Source organism: Atractosteus spatula, chromosome 27 (assembly GCF_055471065.1).
Source record: "Atractosteus spatula isolate fAtrSpa1 chromosome 27, fAtrSpa1.hap1, whole genome shotgun sequence".
Lineage (NCBI taxonomy): Eukaryota > Metazoa > Chordata > Actinopteri > Semionotiformes > Lepisosteidae > Atractosteus > Atractosteus spatula.
In genome coordinates, this window is record NC_142732.1 from 1,392,387 (window position 1) to 1,409,884 (window position 17,498).

The following is a 17,498-nucleotide window of genomic DNA, read 5'->3' on the forward strand; positions in this document are numbered from 1 at the left end:
TAAAATTCGCAAAATGGAGACAAGTGCAGAGACACTCCACAGCAAAGGAATTATTCCTTGTTGTGATACTGTCTCTGCTGCCTAAAAAAAGAATGCTTGTCAGAGTCTTCTTAAAGGTGAGGCAATAAATAGAGAACAATCTGAAAAATGCTCAGAGAATATGTCCAGGCAAAATGTATTTAGTACAAATTTGAATGAACTGAAAATGAGTTATTTCGTCTCCTGGTTACTCCGATGATCCATTAGGAAAATCAATTTCAGAGCTGTAAAACAGCTGTTCTCAACAGGACCCAGGCCACAGTATAAGCAGCTGGATCACTGTACAGAAGGAGATCTGTTTTCCAATGGGATCTAACGAGTCTTTCTTCTCCTGCCAACATCAAGTACAAGTTCAAATCCTTAGTTTTCTCATTGCAAATAACAATTTCTAAGACATTAGCTGAAGCAAAGACAGAACCCGGATAGGATGACGTCTTACAACAAACGCGGAGGAGAAGCTACCCAGACGCAAGCATGTGTCACACAGTCCATCTGCATTAGAACATGACACAGTGGGCTGTTACTAGTCGCATTCGCACATTTCAGAGAAAGGTAACACTGAAAACACAGCAGACGAGCCCCAGAGCAGTGCAGGGTGACTGTGTCCTTACGCAGCAGAGCCCACAGCTTGCTGAATTAATAAGTATGGCACCCGCGGGTCGCGGACGCGGTTGGGCAGGCGGACTCACGTCTTGACATAGGGATCCGAGAAGCCATTGGCGTCCATGGCAGCCAGGTGGGCACAGCGGATGATGCCCACCACCAGGCCGCTCTTCTGGGAGCTGTACTTGAGCGAGATCATGATCCTTCCTCGCTCCTCCAGGGACTTGTCGTCTGTCTTGTCGATCTGTCAGAATGAGACGGCCAGCGTTCAGCACCAGGCAGTTCTCCTGAGGCACAGCACGGCCACTTGTTTTTTTTATCTTTGAGGGCACTGTACAGGTGAAAATGTCATAGCAGTGTCCAGAACCTGACGGACCTGACTCTGATTGAATAAAACTATAAAATTACATTAATTTAATGTTGCAGGGTGGAACGGTGGCACAATGGTTAACATTGCTGTCTCACAGCAATGGGGCTGGGTTCAATTCTGGACCTGTGGTGCTGTCTGTGTGGAGTCTGTATGTTCTCGCCGTGTTCTGATGGGTTTCCTCTGGGTGGTCCAGTTTCCTCCCACAGACCAAAGACATATTGGTAGGTTATTGGCTTTTGTAACAACTGGTGTGTGTGTGACTGTCTGTGCCCTGTGATGGACTAGTGTCCTGTCCAGGATGTTTCTTGTTTTATGCCCATTGCTTGCTGGGATAGGCACCTGCTCCATTGCTACCTTGTACTGGATAAATTAGTTAGTGTATTTCGTACAAAAATCATTTTTTTTTCCTTTTCTGGCTGTCACTGCTTATATTACTTTCCATTGGAGTATAACAGAAGGCACCACGTGTCTTCAAAGGGCAGTTTTAAAGTGAATCGAACAGGTGAGGATTTAAATCAATGCTGCACAAACTTCATTAAACAATCCTGAAGTGATGGGTTTCAGAGGACTGTGCAATGGTGCTTCATCTCCCCTTTAAACTTCCTCGCAGGCAACTTCTTTCAAAGGCTTTCAAAGACACTTTTATGCCCCAAACAGCTTGTGTATCACCAAAACAAACACAACACTGAGAGAGGCGCACAAGGAGAAATCAGACAGCAGGAACATCGAGGTGACACTACAGAGCTCCTTGGAAGGAAAATAATTTTCAAGCTCCTTAATGGAGGACACCAAAGTCCTCAATCTGAAGGGCGACCACCCCCTGCTCACACTCCCACTGACAGCATGACGTTAGTTTGGGGTGGCAGTTTAGACCCAGGAAGATCATTGCAGCATGCAATTACCTGCAACGGCACAGCATTACGGAACATCAGGTCGCAGACTCTGAACAAACTCAATTAGCTTGTGTTTAAGTAGCTGTGTGTAGCCAAGGGGCTTTGATTGGAGTGGAAGCAGCGTGCAAGAGCCAGGGTGAAGGAGAGGGACGCTCTGACTGTCCCCTACAGACGGGCTCCACACACCACGTCTGAGGCACACAGCCAGGCACAGCCTGCTACAGGAAAGTGCTGACTTTGTACCTGCACCAAGAGCACTGCTCGATGAGGGGAAAGGAGAAAAAGAAAGACAAAAAAGAACCTTTTTTTGCTTTTCAAGTGCAGCCAAATTAATTCTTAGTGTCTATCCTTATTTCACTTGTACATCAAAGATGGATTTGTGGGATTTAAATGTCTTCCAGCCCCTAACTTGACAACCACCCTCTGACCTACAGATCGAGGCTCTGAGCATGAATATTGTTCTTTTTTTTTTTGTTAAAGGGATTTTGGTCGTTTTATTCATTAACAAGTGCTGGAAAATTATGTGGGTTATGCAAGATTTGAAACAGGTTAGAAATGAAGATTGTCTGGTTCATTACACATGTATCCATTACTTCAAACACTCAGTTAGGGTTTTATATTAAAAGGAAGCAAAATGTGATATAAACTGTATCAGAATGTTACTGCACACCCACTTTCCCCTGGATGAGTGAAGGGAGCCCAGAGGCAGCTGAGCGAATTCCGAATTCAATTACTTTTTCTAGTTTCACGGCTCGCACATCAGTCCTTCCTCAAGACCAGCTCACTCCTGCCGCTCTCATTATTTTTAAGTACGAGCAGAATATCAGATACTTTTGGGTCACATTTTAATGCTGTGGCAGAGACGACACAGAGACACAATGGAGCAGGCTGTGTAGGATCCTGCAAGGATGCTGTTTGCTGGGGAAATAGGTACTGGCTCCTGAAAGTGAGGTGAGTTATTAAACATGGGTGCAGTCAAAGCTCATACTTAAATTGGCTATTCCCCCCATGTTATGAACAGCTCCATTTAAAATATTTAACATATGGAAATACGAAAACAATATTTTAATATTGTTTAATATTGTAATATTTTTAATATTGGCAACAGTGAATCCATGAATCATGATCACATGATGGAAGTCCATCCATCCATTTCTGATCCCTTTATCCAGTTCAGAGTTGTAGAGGAGCTGGAGACAATCCCAGAAAGCAATGGGCTCAAGGCAGGATACACCTTGGATGGGACGCTGGTCCGTCACAGGGCAGACAGACACAGACATACTCACACCAGGGCCATTTTTCCCAGAAGCCAGTTAACCTGCCAGCAAGTCTTTGAACTGTGGGAGGAAACCCACATGAACATACAAACTCCATGCAGATAGCACCCCAGGAACTGAACCCCCTGGTGGAAATTAAACATGAAAAAAACTGATGGCACTTAGTGTATTTTATCTTTAACTATTATTTTTATCTAATAGAAATTAAATAATTTAATTTTATGATGGTAAATACAACATTTTTTATCCATGTATCCTAGAATATCTGTGTATATCTCTCATCCTCTCAGGCTCAGAAGCAAGTCCAGGCTGGTGTTCTTTCCACCTGGTATTACAGGATCAGAGTGGATCTAACAGCCTTATTCGCAGGTACATTTTATCCTCTAACAGAACTTTTTATTAAAACTGTAAACTTTAAATGCTAGTGTTGGTCATTCCAATTTCAATCAATCTGAAATTCTATTGCAACAGCCTCTAAAGACATGTTAAGGCATAGATTCATCCCTGGCCTGAGCTGGTATTTTTAGCACTGTCGGGCTGATGACAGTGGGTTGCTGTGTTGCTGGCCTCTCAATGATATTCTAGTTTCTAGTTTCCTCCCCTATCTCCCAGTTACTTGCTTGTTTCTGCCTCTCCCAGAAACTACTTCAGCTGGGTTTCAGTGATCCTTAACCCTGGTTTCCTTTTTGGGTATGTTAGCTTAATTCACTCATAGGTTTTAGTTTGATGCTTTGGGACGGAAAAAGCTACATAAACACAGGAATGCAGGAATTGTTCAGATCTTCATTTAAAAAAATACCTTTTCAGAAACATCTTCAGGTTTTCTATTTGTCTTTATAAATATATATATAATTATTTCTGCTGGCCACTGTTTTTTGCTTTGAATGTATTGCGTTTATTTTTCCCCTTGTGCTCTGCTGAAACACTTTGAGCCGGACTGTAGGCGCCAAGCATAAAGAGAGAACAAGGACCACAGTGGTGGAACTGGCTTCTGGACAGAAAACCACCTGAGGAATGGTTGTGGGTGGACAGCGCCTGCCTCTTCCTCCTTGCTTTCATTAAAAGCATAAGCCCTGTGTCTGGAGCAGCTGCCCACTGTGGGCCGGTGCCTGCTGGAAGAGGTATCCCACGCACTCTGTCTCTCTGCTGCTCAGCTCTTTACAGACACCGCCAGCCTGCCAGTGCCTCCTCCCAGTCCAGGTATTTCCTAAGCAGCAGGGACTCTGTGCCTCGTCTGCTCTTGCTGAAGCATGTGGCTTTCGCACAGAGCCGCTTCCTCAATGTCAGCCTGACGGGGAGCTGTGTCATTTAATGACTGAGTACCAGGACACAACCTTGAAACTGAGCCCTACTATTATTTGCTAGATGGTTGCTTGCTATGTCTCTTCAATGTCAGAGAAATTCATTAAGATGAGTTCAATTTAAAAAAATGCAGACTGTATGATATTTTGTCATTCATGAGGAATAATAACACCCAGTAAGGAAATGGGTTTAGGAATGTTTATTGAGAAACTTTTGCTTAATAACCTGCATGGCCACACGATGTGGGAGTTGGGACCCCCATGCAGAGTGAGGAGTTACCCAAAGGGTAGATGCAGAGGAGGGAGGCACAAACGTGCTGAGTACAAGGAAGAGAGGGTCTTACTATGGTACTGATGACTTAAAGGGATTATGGGTTAGAGCAGCAGAGGTGAAGCAGAACGTGAGTCCTGCCATCCCTCCCAAACCTTCCTTAAAAAAGCCCTTCAGTAAAAACATGGCAGGAGATGAACAGGAGTTCATGGTCGATAGTACTATTTCTGTAAAAATTATTTTTATCACCTCCAAAACATTGCCAAGATCCAGTCTTCTCTCTCAATTCGATGTAGAGAGACTTGTCCATCTTTTGATTCCTCGAGGCCGGACTATTGTAATGCACTGTTTAAAGGAGTTCCAGCGAAGTACATTCAAAACCTTCAGTGCATTCAGACGTGTGCTGCTTGCATTTTGTTGAGGGTGCAAAGGCAGAAACATATTACACCTGTTCTGGCATCTCTGCACTGGCTGCCTGTGAGTTTTAGAAATTACTTTCAGATTTCGATGTTGACTTTTAAATGTGTTCACTGAACTGCCCTGTCTTATCCTAAAGTTCTGCTCCAAACTTCAGACTTCCTCCTGGATCTCCAGGTCTACTTCCCAACTTACTCACCGGCAGCTGTTTCTCCAGACAGATGTTGAAGTTCTTGGTCTGGTTGGGCTTGAGCTTCTTCAGGGGGATCCGGGTCTCTCCGATGAACTCATTGTGCCGAAACTTGTCCTCATCGCACACTGAGATCCTGAACAGACAGGGAGGGAGAGGGAGGTGGAGTGAAGATTAAGCAGTCTGAGGTCCTAACTGATTTTGTAGGTGTAGTCTTTACTCTTTGCATCACGGTTTGCATCTCTTCATTCTCCATTTCACAATTGTGGTGATTTCTGGACGACGACAGACATACTGTAAATCTTTCATAGCGTTCTGGTGAAAAGATGAAGTAGCTCAGACACAGATTTCACCTAACAGAAAGGCACTGTGCTCCTTCAGCCATTATTTGAAGCCTTCTTTAGTGTTTAAAAGGTCAGTATTACAGTGCTATTGAATTCAGTTGAGTTTTTAGAAGCAGATGCAATACTGTTACAGTAATCCTATGATCTCTTTTTATCAGATCTCCGTTGAGTTTGATAGTTTTATATCTCCAGTCTGAACTAAGCCATGTACAGGGCAGATTTTGACTGTTCAAAGCCTTTCTGTGTAGCAAATAGTTTGTATTCTACAGCATAGCCTGCATTTGGTTTCCTGCAAAGTTTAAACCAAACTGCAGCTGCTAAAGTGCTGTACTAGAGATGCTGCTGCCACATAGATGTTTGTGTTATTGAACTGATGCATAAGGGATTAAAAATACAGCCATTAAATCTTGTCACAAGATAAGTATATTTCAAAACACATCAAGAAAGACATCAAAAGCAAGAGGGAGTTTGCTAGAAGAGACATTTACTTTTAATTTTTTACACTTTAGCCATGTGATACAAAATAAAGAACATAAGAAAAATTACAAACAGGCTGGGCAGCTTGTTCCATACTCTCACTTACCCTTTTCTGTGTAAGAAGACTTTCCTCTTCTCAGGTTTGAAAGCTCACTCACATTGTAATCTTTAAGTCATTTCCTAATTTCCTAAGACTTCCCACCTCTGCACTGCAGAGATTCAATCTGTTATTCTCAGAAGATGATCTGTTTTACTGTTCTTACCAACACAAGTCCTTCCATAGTGCTATATAGTACAGACACTCAATTCACGATTTCAAGATTATCGGTACCTACAGGAGGGTTTTTCATATGGGTTCATCATGAGCCATGATTCCCCAGAAGTTAAGATCCTCTTTAAATCTTTACCTAAGGAAAGGGTGAAAATAATTTAATTATTTTAACTAAGAGTTGCCTTCTGACACTAAAGAACACTCAGCATAAATCATAAATGTCCTGCGGTTCAGTGACCTCCAGCATTGCCAATTCAACAAAAGCACAAAAGCTCATTTATTGCTGGGGAAAGATATCAAATAAAATCTAGATATGGTAGAAAGCAATCTGGGGGCATTGTAATTGAGCTGGTGGGTATGCTCAGTATGCGTTTCAAGTAGCCACTATAGCAGCAGCCAGTTTTCCCCCTTTATTTGGAACTTTTCCTGTCGCTCTTTAAATTCAAAACTTTTTAAAGCTAAACATATAGGAGCTGTTCAGGAGGATTTAAATGAGAGGTATTTTGGTTTGGTAGAATTTAGGTTTGAAAATGAACAGCTGTTTGAAGTTCTGCTAAATTGCCCTTAGAAGTATTTCTGTGCGAGTTAAGAGAAGCCTCTGGTCATTTGATTAAGATGTGTGACAGGAGCCTGTGCTCCCCTGGTCATTCAAGGTATATGATCAAAGGCACACTGGAATTGGGCTTCCTTCTGCAACCGATCTGATCTTGATGAAGGTCCCTTTGAGTGAGGAGCTTTGCCCCACTTGCTCCAGTCCATCCAACTGACTGTATAAGTGGGGGCTGACGCTCAGCAGCCCCCCGAAAGTAGTTTTAATTATTCATCATTTTTTTCGAGGCGCCTTTAATTTTCTCTGCTTAGTTGTTTTCAGTCTCCTGCCTCCTGAAATATGTCCTTGCTGTCCCTGTGTCCAGCAGGGAGCACTCTGTCCAGCACAGCGGCCTGCAAGCCCCACTGGCGGAACAGCAGACTCTGTGACTCACTGATCCAGCTGTCATGCAGGTGTTTGCTCAGCCGCCTGGTGGGATAAGAATCCCTGTCCTTCCCAGCTCCCATGACTTCCAGGTCTCACTCTCTGTCACCACTGCGCTGCAGAGTGTTTAATGGACAGCTGGGAAAGCTCTGCACATTTACAGCAGGTCTGAAAGTAGCATGTACAGGTTGTATGGACGTCCACCGGCCTCTTATCTGTACCTCCAGTCTTCCTGGCTTTCAGGCAACAGCCCCCTCACTCTCTGCATTTCTCTCCATCCCTCTGACACAGTAAATGGCTGCTCCCCCACTCACTTCCAAGCTCTCTAATACAATGTGAACCTGTCAGTCTCTTTTTAATCGAATGCAAAGAAACTATTTCTATATGTCTCTAGAGCTCTCTGAAACAGCCCAGGCTTTCCTGCTACTCCCTTCTCTCACCAACCTTTTAATAAAATACCACTGTCACCTTTCTCTCAGACTAACGTTTCATCCCTTCCTTATTTAAGGTCTGGGACTGGGATTCCTTATTCTAATGCAAGTTTACACAAGGAGTGTCAGCAATATAGCAGTGAACAACTGGGTTAGCATCACAGGGCACAAGCACTTTCTGTATTGCATTCAATCAGTGGCTAAAGATGACATTTTGCTTTGGAGCACCATTCCATTTCCTGCCCTTTTGTAAATAGAAGACTCACTTTTTTGTTACTGTGGCATTTCTATCTGTAAGAACATTTATTTGTACTATTTGTGCTACCCAAAATGCTGCTGCTTTGTAGCTACGAATAGCCGTGAAATCCAGCATTGAAAAAAATAACTGGAGTGACAAAGAAAGGGTGATGGAAATGTACATTACTGCTATAGAATCTGTCCTCAGCCCACTGCTTGATACACAAGTAAAAATGTTTGACATATTAATTTGTTTGTGTCTGCTCCTATTTGGGTTTGGTATTGCACCCTACATCATCTCTATGTTGAGGTCGCTTGTTTCACTATTCTGTATAAGCAAGACGGATTTAAAGTGGTAACATTGTTGACCACTGCACAACTGCACTAGTTCGAAACAAAAAAACATTCTCGTAATCTGTTCTTTCTGAGGTGTCATTTCCTATTTGTAATGTATTCTATAGTCACAGCACAGTCTCATATCTTTTAACGCATGTTCTAGTTTACACTGATATTATCAACACTTGGGAAATATACTGTTTGAGAAAATTCATCTTCAAGTTTCAATTATGCTAAAAACAATGAAGTAACAGCTGAATTTGATCTGTATTTTGACATTTGTATATCTGTTCACTTGCATTTTCTTTTTTTAAGTGGACTGATCACAGCAATTAGAGTTCAGGATCCATTTTCAATTGTAAATCTACATAGTCTGAAGTTTTCTCCAGACCCCCAGAATAAAAGACATCATTTTCCGTAATTTGTTCCTTTTGTCTTGTTGGTGGCTTTGTGGATGGTCTAGTATATTAGTAATAGCGTTTTAAATGTCTCATGTATTTTTAATATAAAAGATATCATTTAGAAGTCTTTGAACCAGCTGTAAAGAGGAAATTAGGCTGACACCCGTTTGACAATGTCACTTTAAAATGGAGCTATTACAGCCGTTGAAGCATTTGGTTTCGCGGAGTGAAAAAGAAGCCAGTGTTTTTAATAATCACTTCACGTTATTAGCATTTTTAAATCTCTGTGGAGTCACGCACAGCTCACAATTAAACTGTCATTCCAATGTGCACTTGAAGTCTCTCTGTGCCCCGGTGGGGAAGGAGAAAAAAGATGGAACAGTTTTGTTTGTTCCTAGAAAAAGACAGAGGCGACCCAAAAAGTCTCATGTTAATAAGTTAGACAATAAGACTGTAACATTTTCACTGCTATTGTACTGGCAGAGCAAAACAAATTAAAAATCTGTGACAGTAAGATCATAAGTTACCCAGGAGACTTGGGCTGGTAGCTCTCCAATGCGCTACCTCTGGTGGCTGTGAACAGATCCGGCTAAAACTTCAGCCAAAATTTCTTAATTTCAAGTCTGGATGGGTTTTCCATTAAAGGTCAGAAAACATGGCACTCGCACAGGCTGGACGTCTAAGGTGTCACAGTTACGCGTTTTAAAAGGTTTAAAAATTCAAGGCTGAATCGAAAACCTGGCTCCACTGACAGCAGGAGAGGGTCAACCAGCCAGTTCAATTTTAACAGCAATATAACAACACAACACGCTTTTAACTACTTAGTTACTGTAGTCATTCAGTCACAGCTTCAAAGAAAACAAATGAAGATCTCTTTAGTCTCTTTAGAGAGATTGTGAAATCACAAAATGTCTGTGTAGAGCTGGGAGAGAACGATATATCTCTAACCATTAGCCTGGCTTGCTCATGGACAAGGATTCGGCGACTGTGCCAGCAAAGCACACACTCTCAGAGAGCTACCCAGAGCGCTCGATCCTCTCTGACAGTCGAAGCTGCTTGGAGTATCAGCAGGCAATCTTCCCAGTGAAGGTGTGCAGGGCTTTAGTCAGGCAAGATAAAGCACGTTCGAATTCAAGCCATGACCAACTATCTGCTACTTCAAGCACTGAACTTCACTGCCTGAAGAAACTTGCGTGCTTCTTGCTGATGAAAATCCATTCTATTTAGTCTAGCGGTAGAAAAACTTTTTTAAAAATAAATTCTTTTGTTTTCGTTGAGCTCCTGATGAAGGGGAACTGGGCTCCCATTTGCACAAACATTTTTTCCATTTCAGGTTTTACCTGGCGTTCAGTTCCAAATTAAAACACAGCTTTTTTTTTGCTTCATTCATTTTTTATCAGATACGGACCCCTGACAATTTAAGTTACATGGTATCACAAATAGTGTAAGGAGTGTGATCATGTTATCAGTTATTCCTGGACTGATGCATCTTGATACGATATTTCTTCAATGTTTATATGGGTAATGTGGAAACACAAGTGTCTATTTCTCTGCATATTGTGAGCCCTCGGACTACTTTTTTAACTCATTAAAATACCCTAACCATAGGCCCGCACTGTCGCTTATTTTTGATGAGAAGTAATAATTAAACAAACATGAAGACAAGAAACTACTAGAATTCCTTTTTTCTTCGTGAAGTTCCATTGCAATTCTCCAGACACAAAGACTACAGCTGTTTCAGTGATCTCTCCAGCTCAGCTTTTCACTCAAACCTTTGATCCAAGACAGCAGTCCTCAAAAAAGGGCTGAATTACAGAGGTGAAGGCCAGGGCCAAACATTTTATTTTCTTTAATAGACACACAAAAGCACTCCCTCTGGAGTGGTGTGGTCTGCCCTTAGTACTTTGTACTGCTCTTCAATTCTGACAATGGCCTCAGCATGGCAATTCTTCAACTTTTTTCTCTTAATTTGCAATCTGCAGAGATCAAATCAGTAGGAAGCCAACAGAGCTGTTCGTTTGAAGGAGGAAGCGAGACATAATAATCTGTTTTTATCACCTTTTTAATATCTACAGAAGCCCCAGAGGCAGGCCTCATTTATTTATTTCTTCTGTGTCCGGTTTCGCCAAGGATAACTCTGGGATTCCGAAGCCTTTGCACCTTCGTTGAGTAAGGAAAACGAATGCTTCAGGTGGTCTAGTTTCCTAATTTCTTTAGTGCAGCGGATAAAATTGTTTTCAAGACAAGGCTAGCACACGGGAATTCTTTGTTTCCATGGAAACTGAAAAGGGTGGTCTAAAGAAAGGGACCAAGTGTAAACTCTTCACACAAATCATCAGGTGGGCACTTGAAAATCGACAAACGGAAGGAAAGATTCTTCTCCTTTTGTCTGCTTTTTAACAAAAGGATCTTCCAGGGTGAAAACTGGCGATTTTACCACCATGCTGTAGGTTTTCAAACCCCTGTTTGACGATATACTGGGGAATTACTGTGTATTTTAATTTGATTTAATAAAAGATTAAAATCCATGTAACCGCTGAATTGGACATGTCCATTCTTTTCTGTTTATATGGCTATCAACTGAGCAAGCTTTTCTTAACTTTCATGTATTTATTCTGACACATGCCTATTTTTTCAGAAAGAAAAATAAAGCAAATGTTCTTTACTTTAAATTTTTTTCATTCCTAAGAAATGAAGCTAGTCACACAGGAACAATCCATCCAGAGGAATCCCACGGGAACATGGGGAGAACATACAGACTCCACACAGACAGCACCCCAGGAGTTGAACCCAGGGCCCCAGCGCTGTGAGGCAGCAATGCTAACCACTGCACCACCATGGCACCCAAACAAAATCAACCCTAGGTCCTTCCTAGCTCTCACTGCTGCACAACACAAAAAAGAGGTTCTTCTTAGGGTGTGAGATGAAGCTGCTAAATGCAATCATCAGCCTTTCTTGAAACTACAGAAAAGAGGAACTCTAAAGCACAGTGAATGTTTTCCAGACCGTGAGCAGCCACTGCTCGTTAGGCGCCTGAGCTGCGTCTGTGTGCCACATTGATGAGTCACTGGCTGTCCCTCGCGGTGGAGCATGATGGCCTGGCATGACCCCGAAGGTGACTGAGAAGGTCAGTGCCGAATCCACACACTATGGTGGAGCTGGTAGAGCAGGTGATTGTTACTGTAAAATTGATTTACCTGCCTCAGACAGGCTTTTATCATCCATTCATTTTCTAACTGCTTTATTCAGTACAGGGTCGCAAGATAGCTGGGGCCTCTCCCAGCAAGCACTGGGCACAAGGGAGGGTACACCCTGGATGGGACACCAGTTCATCACAGGGCATCATAGGGCAGACACCGACCCACATATGAACGCACACACTCACACCTGGGCTAATTGTCCCAGGATGAAAGGATGACGACGATGTAAAAGATTAAAGCCAATTAACCTACCAGTATGTTTTTTCAATTGTGGAAGGAAACTCCACAATTGAACATGCAAACTCCACACAGATAGCACCTCAGGATTTGAACCCAGGGCTCCTGAGCTAAAGGGCAGCAAAGATAACTGCTGTGCCACCGAGCCAGCATTGTTTTTTCATTGAAAAAAAAAGTACTTATTTTGTAAAGATATTTAAGCCCTACCAATATTATTCCTCATTTCCATATTGTTCTGCATGACTGAAATAAATGGCCTAATTTTGCAATTGACTTGCACATTTACTTCTATAAGCGGCATAGAAATCCAAAATGAATTTTTAAAATGTGTTACCTAATGTGTTATACTGATCAGGTTCATAATTGTTTACTGGAACATCATAGTAGCTACTTAAAAGTAATACTGCAAATCATCCGTACTTCTGTGTGGTTATGTTTAAAAAGCAGGAGCTAATGTTTTTTTGTTTTTACTTGCAGCAGACTGTCAATAAAACCACCCTTACTCAAATCCTCTTCATTTATAAAGCTCTGCTCTTTTGAAAGGCAGTAAGATGATTTAACTGCAGAGACGATTACCTTTTGCAGCAAATCCATCTTTAATTAGTGTAAGTGTAATCAGCATAACCAGATCTCTTCAGCTGAGAAAGCAGGGAGAGAAATGAAACAACTCAAGCCCTAGTCTGTTCTCACACCCATCCTTATGATCACTTACAAAACTAATGGTGAAATAGTTTTCACATCAATTTCTTTGGAGTTATGAATGACGATGGAAAATGAAAAGTACATTTCAATATGGAGTGACTGTGAATTAAGTAAACTGAAAGGGGCATTTGTTTCTTTTATTGTATAAGCATCCTATTTGCAACTGTCAATTGCTTTAAGGCTCGGCTGTGACTACTACAGCGATCAGTGTGACATGAACCAGAAGACAGAAACGGACACTATGCAGAAGTGGATTGAAAACTGAGAACAGGAGGCACTTCTTTACCTAAAGGGCTGTGAGAGTATGGAACAAGCTACCCGGCCACATTTCTGTAGCCGAAACCCTGACTTCTTTCAAGAAACAGCTGCATGGGATTGATTAGCTACCACAGATTGACCTCCTCTCGACAGTTCATATGTTCTTCAGAGACACAAGGGCACGCTCCTCTGACACGCCCCTTTCTGAAGTCATGATGATTGACACATGCTCCACGATGACAGGCGAGCCATCACTTGATCGCAGGAGTGGTGCGTCTCTCACTGACATCCCTGCCAGCCTACAGAGTGTGCATAGCCCCTTGAATGTATCAGACATATCTCCAGTGTTGAGGCACAAAGCACTTTTCTGCACCAAAAAGCTGATCCCATGTTACTTCTCAGGCACCAGCAAGTCAGAAAGATTGCAGGTTTCTAACAAACATGAGCCACTGTTTGTAAGAAAGTCCAGAGACCCCTGGTCAACTAATCCTAACACTACTCCCTAGTGGTGCTCAACCCATTGTGAGTCATTGCATGGGGAAGCCTGGTCACACTCAGCAAGGGACATTACCAAGGCTCAAATTAGCAACGTCTGGATTACAGAGCTCAACCTGGGCTTTAAGCAAGTGCAATTAGCAGCTGAGTCACATAGGCCCCCAAGATAATTCACCACTAGTTTTGAACATGAAAATTAAAAGAATCTCATTAAAAAAACAAAACTTAAACTTCTGTCCAGCTCCCTGTCAGCACAGAGAAAGTTATGGTGTATGGTCAGAAGTGGATTCTCTGAACCAAATTCATAACGCATTTTCTTTCATGCTTAAATTTACTGCACCCTTTTTAATATGAAGCAGGAAGAACAATGTTACAGTATCTAGAGGAACACATGACATGCCTGCTCTTCAATTAACTCCCTATGGGTGACGTCTAACAACTTCACTCTATGTTTTCCTACTGAGGAAGAATCTATGTTTATCACAGTGGCAAATATTTATATTTAATAAGGACCTCCTAAATCCTCAGGCCAGTCATGGACTGATGCATTGGGAGGCAGTTTGGTTGTCTTTAGTGGGCAAGGGACAGGGAGGGGGTACCTGAGTGTTTTGCGGACCATGTCCTCATCTGTGATTCCGTAGTATGTGAGGGTCTCATTCCAGATGGGATTCAGGGTGTTGCGTAGGGTCTTCGTCCGGAGTTTGTTGGCCTGAGAGAGAGGGACAGGAGAGATGGTTAAAAAGCAGCTCAGCCCAGACACTAGTGTCACTGTGGATCACCGTGGATCACCGTGGATCCCACAGCCAGGGTAACTGGTCATGTATGAGATCAAAATCCCACATGACTGCTGCAAGGTTTGGACTGGTGTAATCTGAAACAGGTGATTGCCTTTAAAGGCACATGTCTTGTTGTTCTAGGTTCAATTCAGACATAATATTATGTGTGCTCAGTACTGTGATTGAGGCAGATTTCCATTAGTGACGATACAGTCACTGCTCTCCATTCATTAGCCCATTCATTGCTCAGGATTTCTCTTCCTAATTTCTCCACCTGATTCACTTTGGTTTTGATTTTACTGTAAATCAGAAACTGTATACCAAGAAAAGGTTTTAGTTATTAAAAAATGTGTTTTTAAACAGCAAAAGCCAAAATATTCATTTAAATAAACCAAAAATAATTAGAAAAAAATATTTTCTTTGCTATGTTATATTTACCTTTAGAATATACATATTTCCTCATGTAAAGTCCTTCATACCTTCCTGGCTTTTATTGACTAAAAAAGAAAATGCCACTCTGGTAATTAATTTTCCTGTCTACAAATTCTGAAATGCAGGCTAAATAACACTGTGTAATCACACAGCTTCTGAAAATGAACTGCAATGGAAGATGCCATTCCATTCTGTGACATAGGGGGGCAGTGGCACATCAGCTGCCTAGGGTCAACAAGGCACTGAACATCAGTGAAGTGAAAGAAGAGGAGCAAACTTTATTAAAAAATGAAGGCAAAAATAAAAACAATCAAGGTCTGAATTTGATACTAATGGATTTGGATTTTTCGAAGGCGCTCACTTGCTAGAGTGATCGCCTTTACACTTGGACAAATTGCACCACATATATCTCACTTGGTCTCTAAATACCTTTGAAGCTGCCTCAGATCAACACTGTCCTTTAACTCAACTCATATGTGCTGGTAGATATCCGTACGTTTTTTCAATCTGAAAAAGGACAGCTGCCTTATCAATGTTTAATTTCTCTCTTTGCCTGATCTGAAAATTCCATCTTGCTTACGCTTTGATCACTTTTGCCAAGCAAACAAACCCTCTTTCTAAACCAGAGTACAGCTGTGATTATTCAAAAGTTTTTAAAGAACTGGACCAGCACAATGATGCACGTGATGTTTTTTTTTTAAATACGACAGAGTGGCTCACTGGTTAGCATTAGGGCCCTAGGGCACTAGGGCCCTGGGTTTAATTCAGTGTGGACTGTGTTCATGTGGGTTTCCTCCTTGTGCTCTGGTTCTACACACTTGTAGGTCACTTTGCTTCTGGGAAAACTGGTGTGTGTGTGTTTGTGACTGTGTGTCTGTCCTGTGATGGACCAGCGTCCTGTCCAGGGTGTACCCTGCCTTGACCCTGTTGCTTGCTGGGATAGGCTCCGTCCTTCCCGTGACACTGAATTGGACAAAGTGGTTAGAAAATGGATGGATGGATAGCTACTACTGCTAAAAAAATAAGAATAGAAGAAATGAGATAAAGCTAGGTAGTTTAGCTGAGCTAGGTAGTTTAGTGTATCAAAAATTCTGGTTTGGGCCTCTGCCAACTGTGCGAGAAGCCTATTCCAGGTACTTAGTGTACAACCCTATATAAAGACGAGTTTTCTATTCTACATTCAAAGTCCTTGTTTCACTACAGAGTTTGAAGCAGTCCCATGAGTTAACGCTTATCTATTAGAATCCTTCTCCTTAGAGGATATACATGGATCTGACTTACTCTTAATTGCTTTTGCTCTAAATTGAAGTGATTTGGCTCGTTTATCCTGCCTCTGTACAATTATTCCCTGAGACCAAGAATCTTTCTTGTTGTACTTGTTGAACTCCTTATTTCCTTTTTGTGTTGTGGGGATCCAAACTGAATACAATATTCTAAAGGAGGTCTTACTAATACTTTTTAAGCTCGAGCATATTCCACACGTCTTAATCTATACCCAAAAACTGTTTGTTTTTGTTTAATTGCTTCTTTGCATTGTCTTGACAAAGACACAGAAGAATATACACAAACACAGATGTCAATAAACATGTTGCCTTCTCTTTTTAATCTAACAGTTGTTTTCATTGAGGCCTGGCAAGTCCTAGTGACTGCGTACTTTCTGAAAGATTCTGAATGGCATTCTGAACCTTCAGTGTGCATTTGACTGTGTGCATAATATCTTAACTGTGAAGTGAAATTGTGTGGAAATGTAGCTTAACGTCCTGTCGATAAAGTGTGGTTGTATTACACTACTCAAGCAGGAGAGCTCCTTCCTTACATTTCAGACACAGATGACACTGAAGGCAAACTCAAGAGAGGTTTTCAAAATATCTCCATCAGTTTTGGACTGATGCAGAAGTATGCCGTGTGCTGCTAAATTGAATTACTGATAATAATTTAACTAACTATAGTGCACATGTAAGGCTGCACCCATCCATCCCATTTCTAATCCTCCTATCCAGTACGGAGTCTGGGTGGGGGAGATGGAGCCTAAGACACACACGCTCACACTAGGGCCAGTTTTACTGACATCACATCGGCACAGCTTCTGCAGGGGGAGTAAGGCAGCAGTGAATCTGGGTCCTGAAACCATGACTGCTGCAGCCCCTGCCAGGTGCCTGCAGGCTTGCAGTGACATGGGTGGGAGAAACACTGCTCTTCCAGTTGATGGAAACTCTCTTGTCTGGCACTGTGGAGCTATACTGTATGTGTGTCAAATGTCAAATGACAAATGCCACTGACAAGTAAGTGTGTTGGAGGAGCATGTCTGTCAGTCCTCATTTTTTTCTGTGCAGTAGAGGAGTCACTGCTGGAAAACTCAGTCCTTAAAGAAATTGCGATTCTATATTCTGCGGGTACATGCTAAAACAAATGGTCAATTCCAAATTTAAAATTCATAGGAATATGATTCAAATTACATTAAGCAGCATACATTGTATTAATTGGAATATTAAGAAAAACCCATTTAATACCCAAGTTTCAAAATACAGGTAGAACAACAGCATGCAATAACCTTATTTATAACTTAT

General features: G+C 41.9%; 1 protein-coding gene across 1 annotated transcript in view; it reads right to left on the reverse strand.

Moving 5' to 3' along the window:
• Positions 1 to 17,498, reverse strand: part of doc2b (double C2-like domains, beta) — a 216,895-nt gene that overhangs the window by 12,152 nt on the left and 187,245 nt on the right. The window contains exons 14-16 of the mRNA XM_088907213.1: positions 14,323 to 14,432; positions 5,371 to 5,497; positions 729 to 886 (exon numbers count right to left, since the gene is read on the reverse strand). Coding sequence (XP_088763339.1) covers positions 729 to 886; positions 5,371 to 5,497; positions 14,323 to 14,432 — 395 coding nt within the window. The remainder of the gene's footprint in view (positions 1 to 728; positions 887 to 5,370; positions 5,498 to 14,322; positions 14,433 to 17,498) is intronic.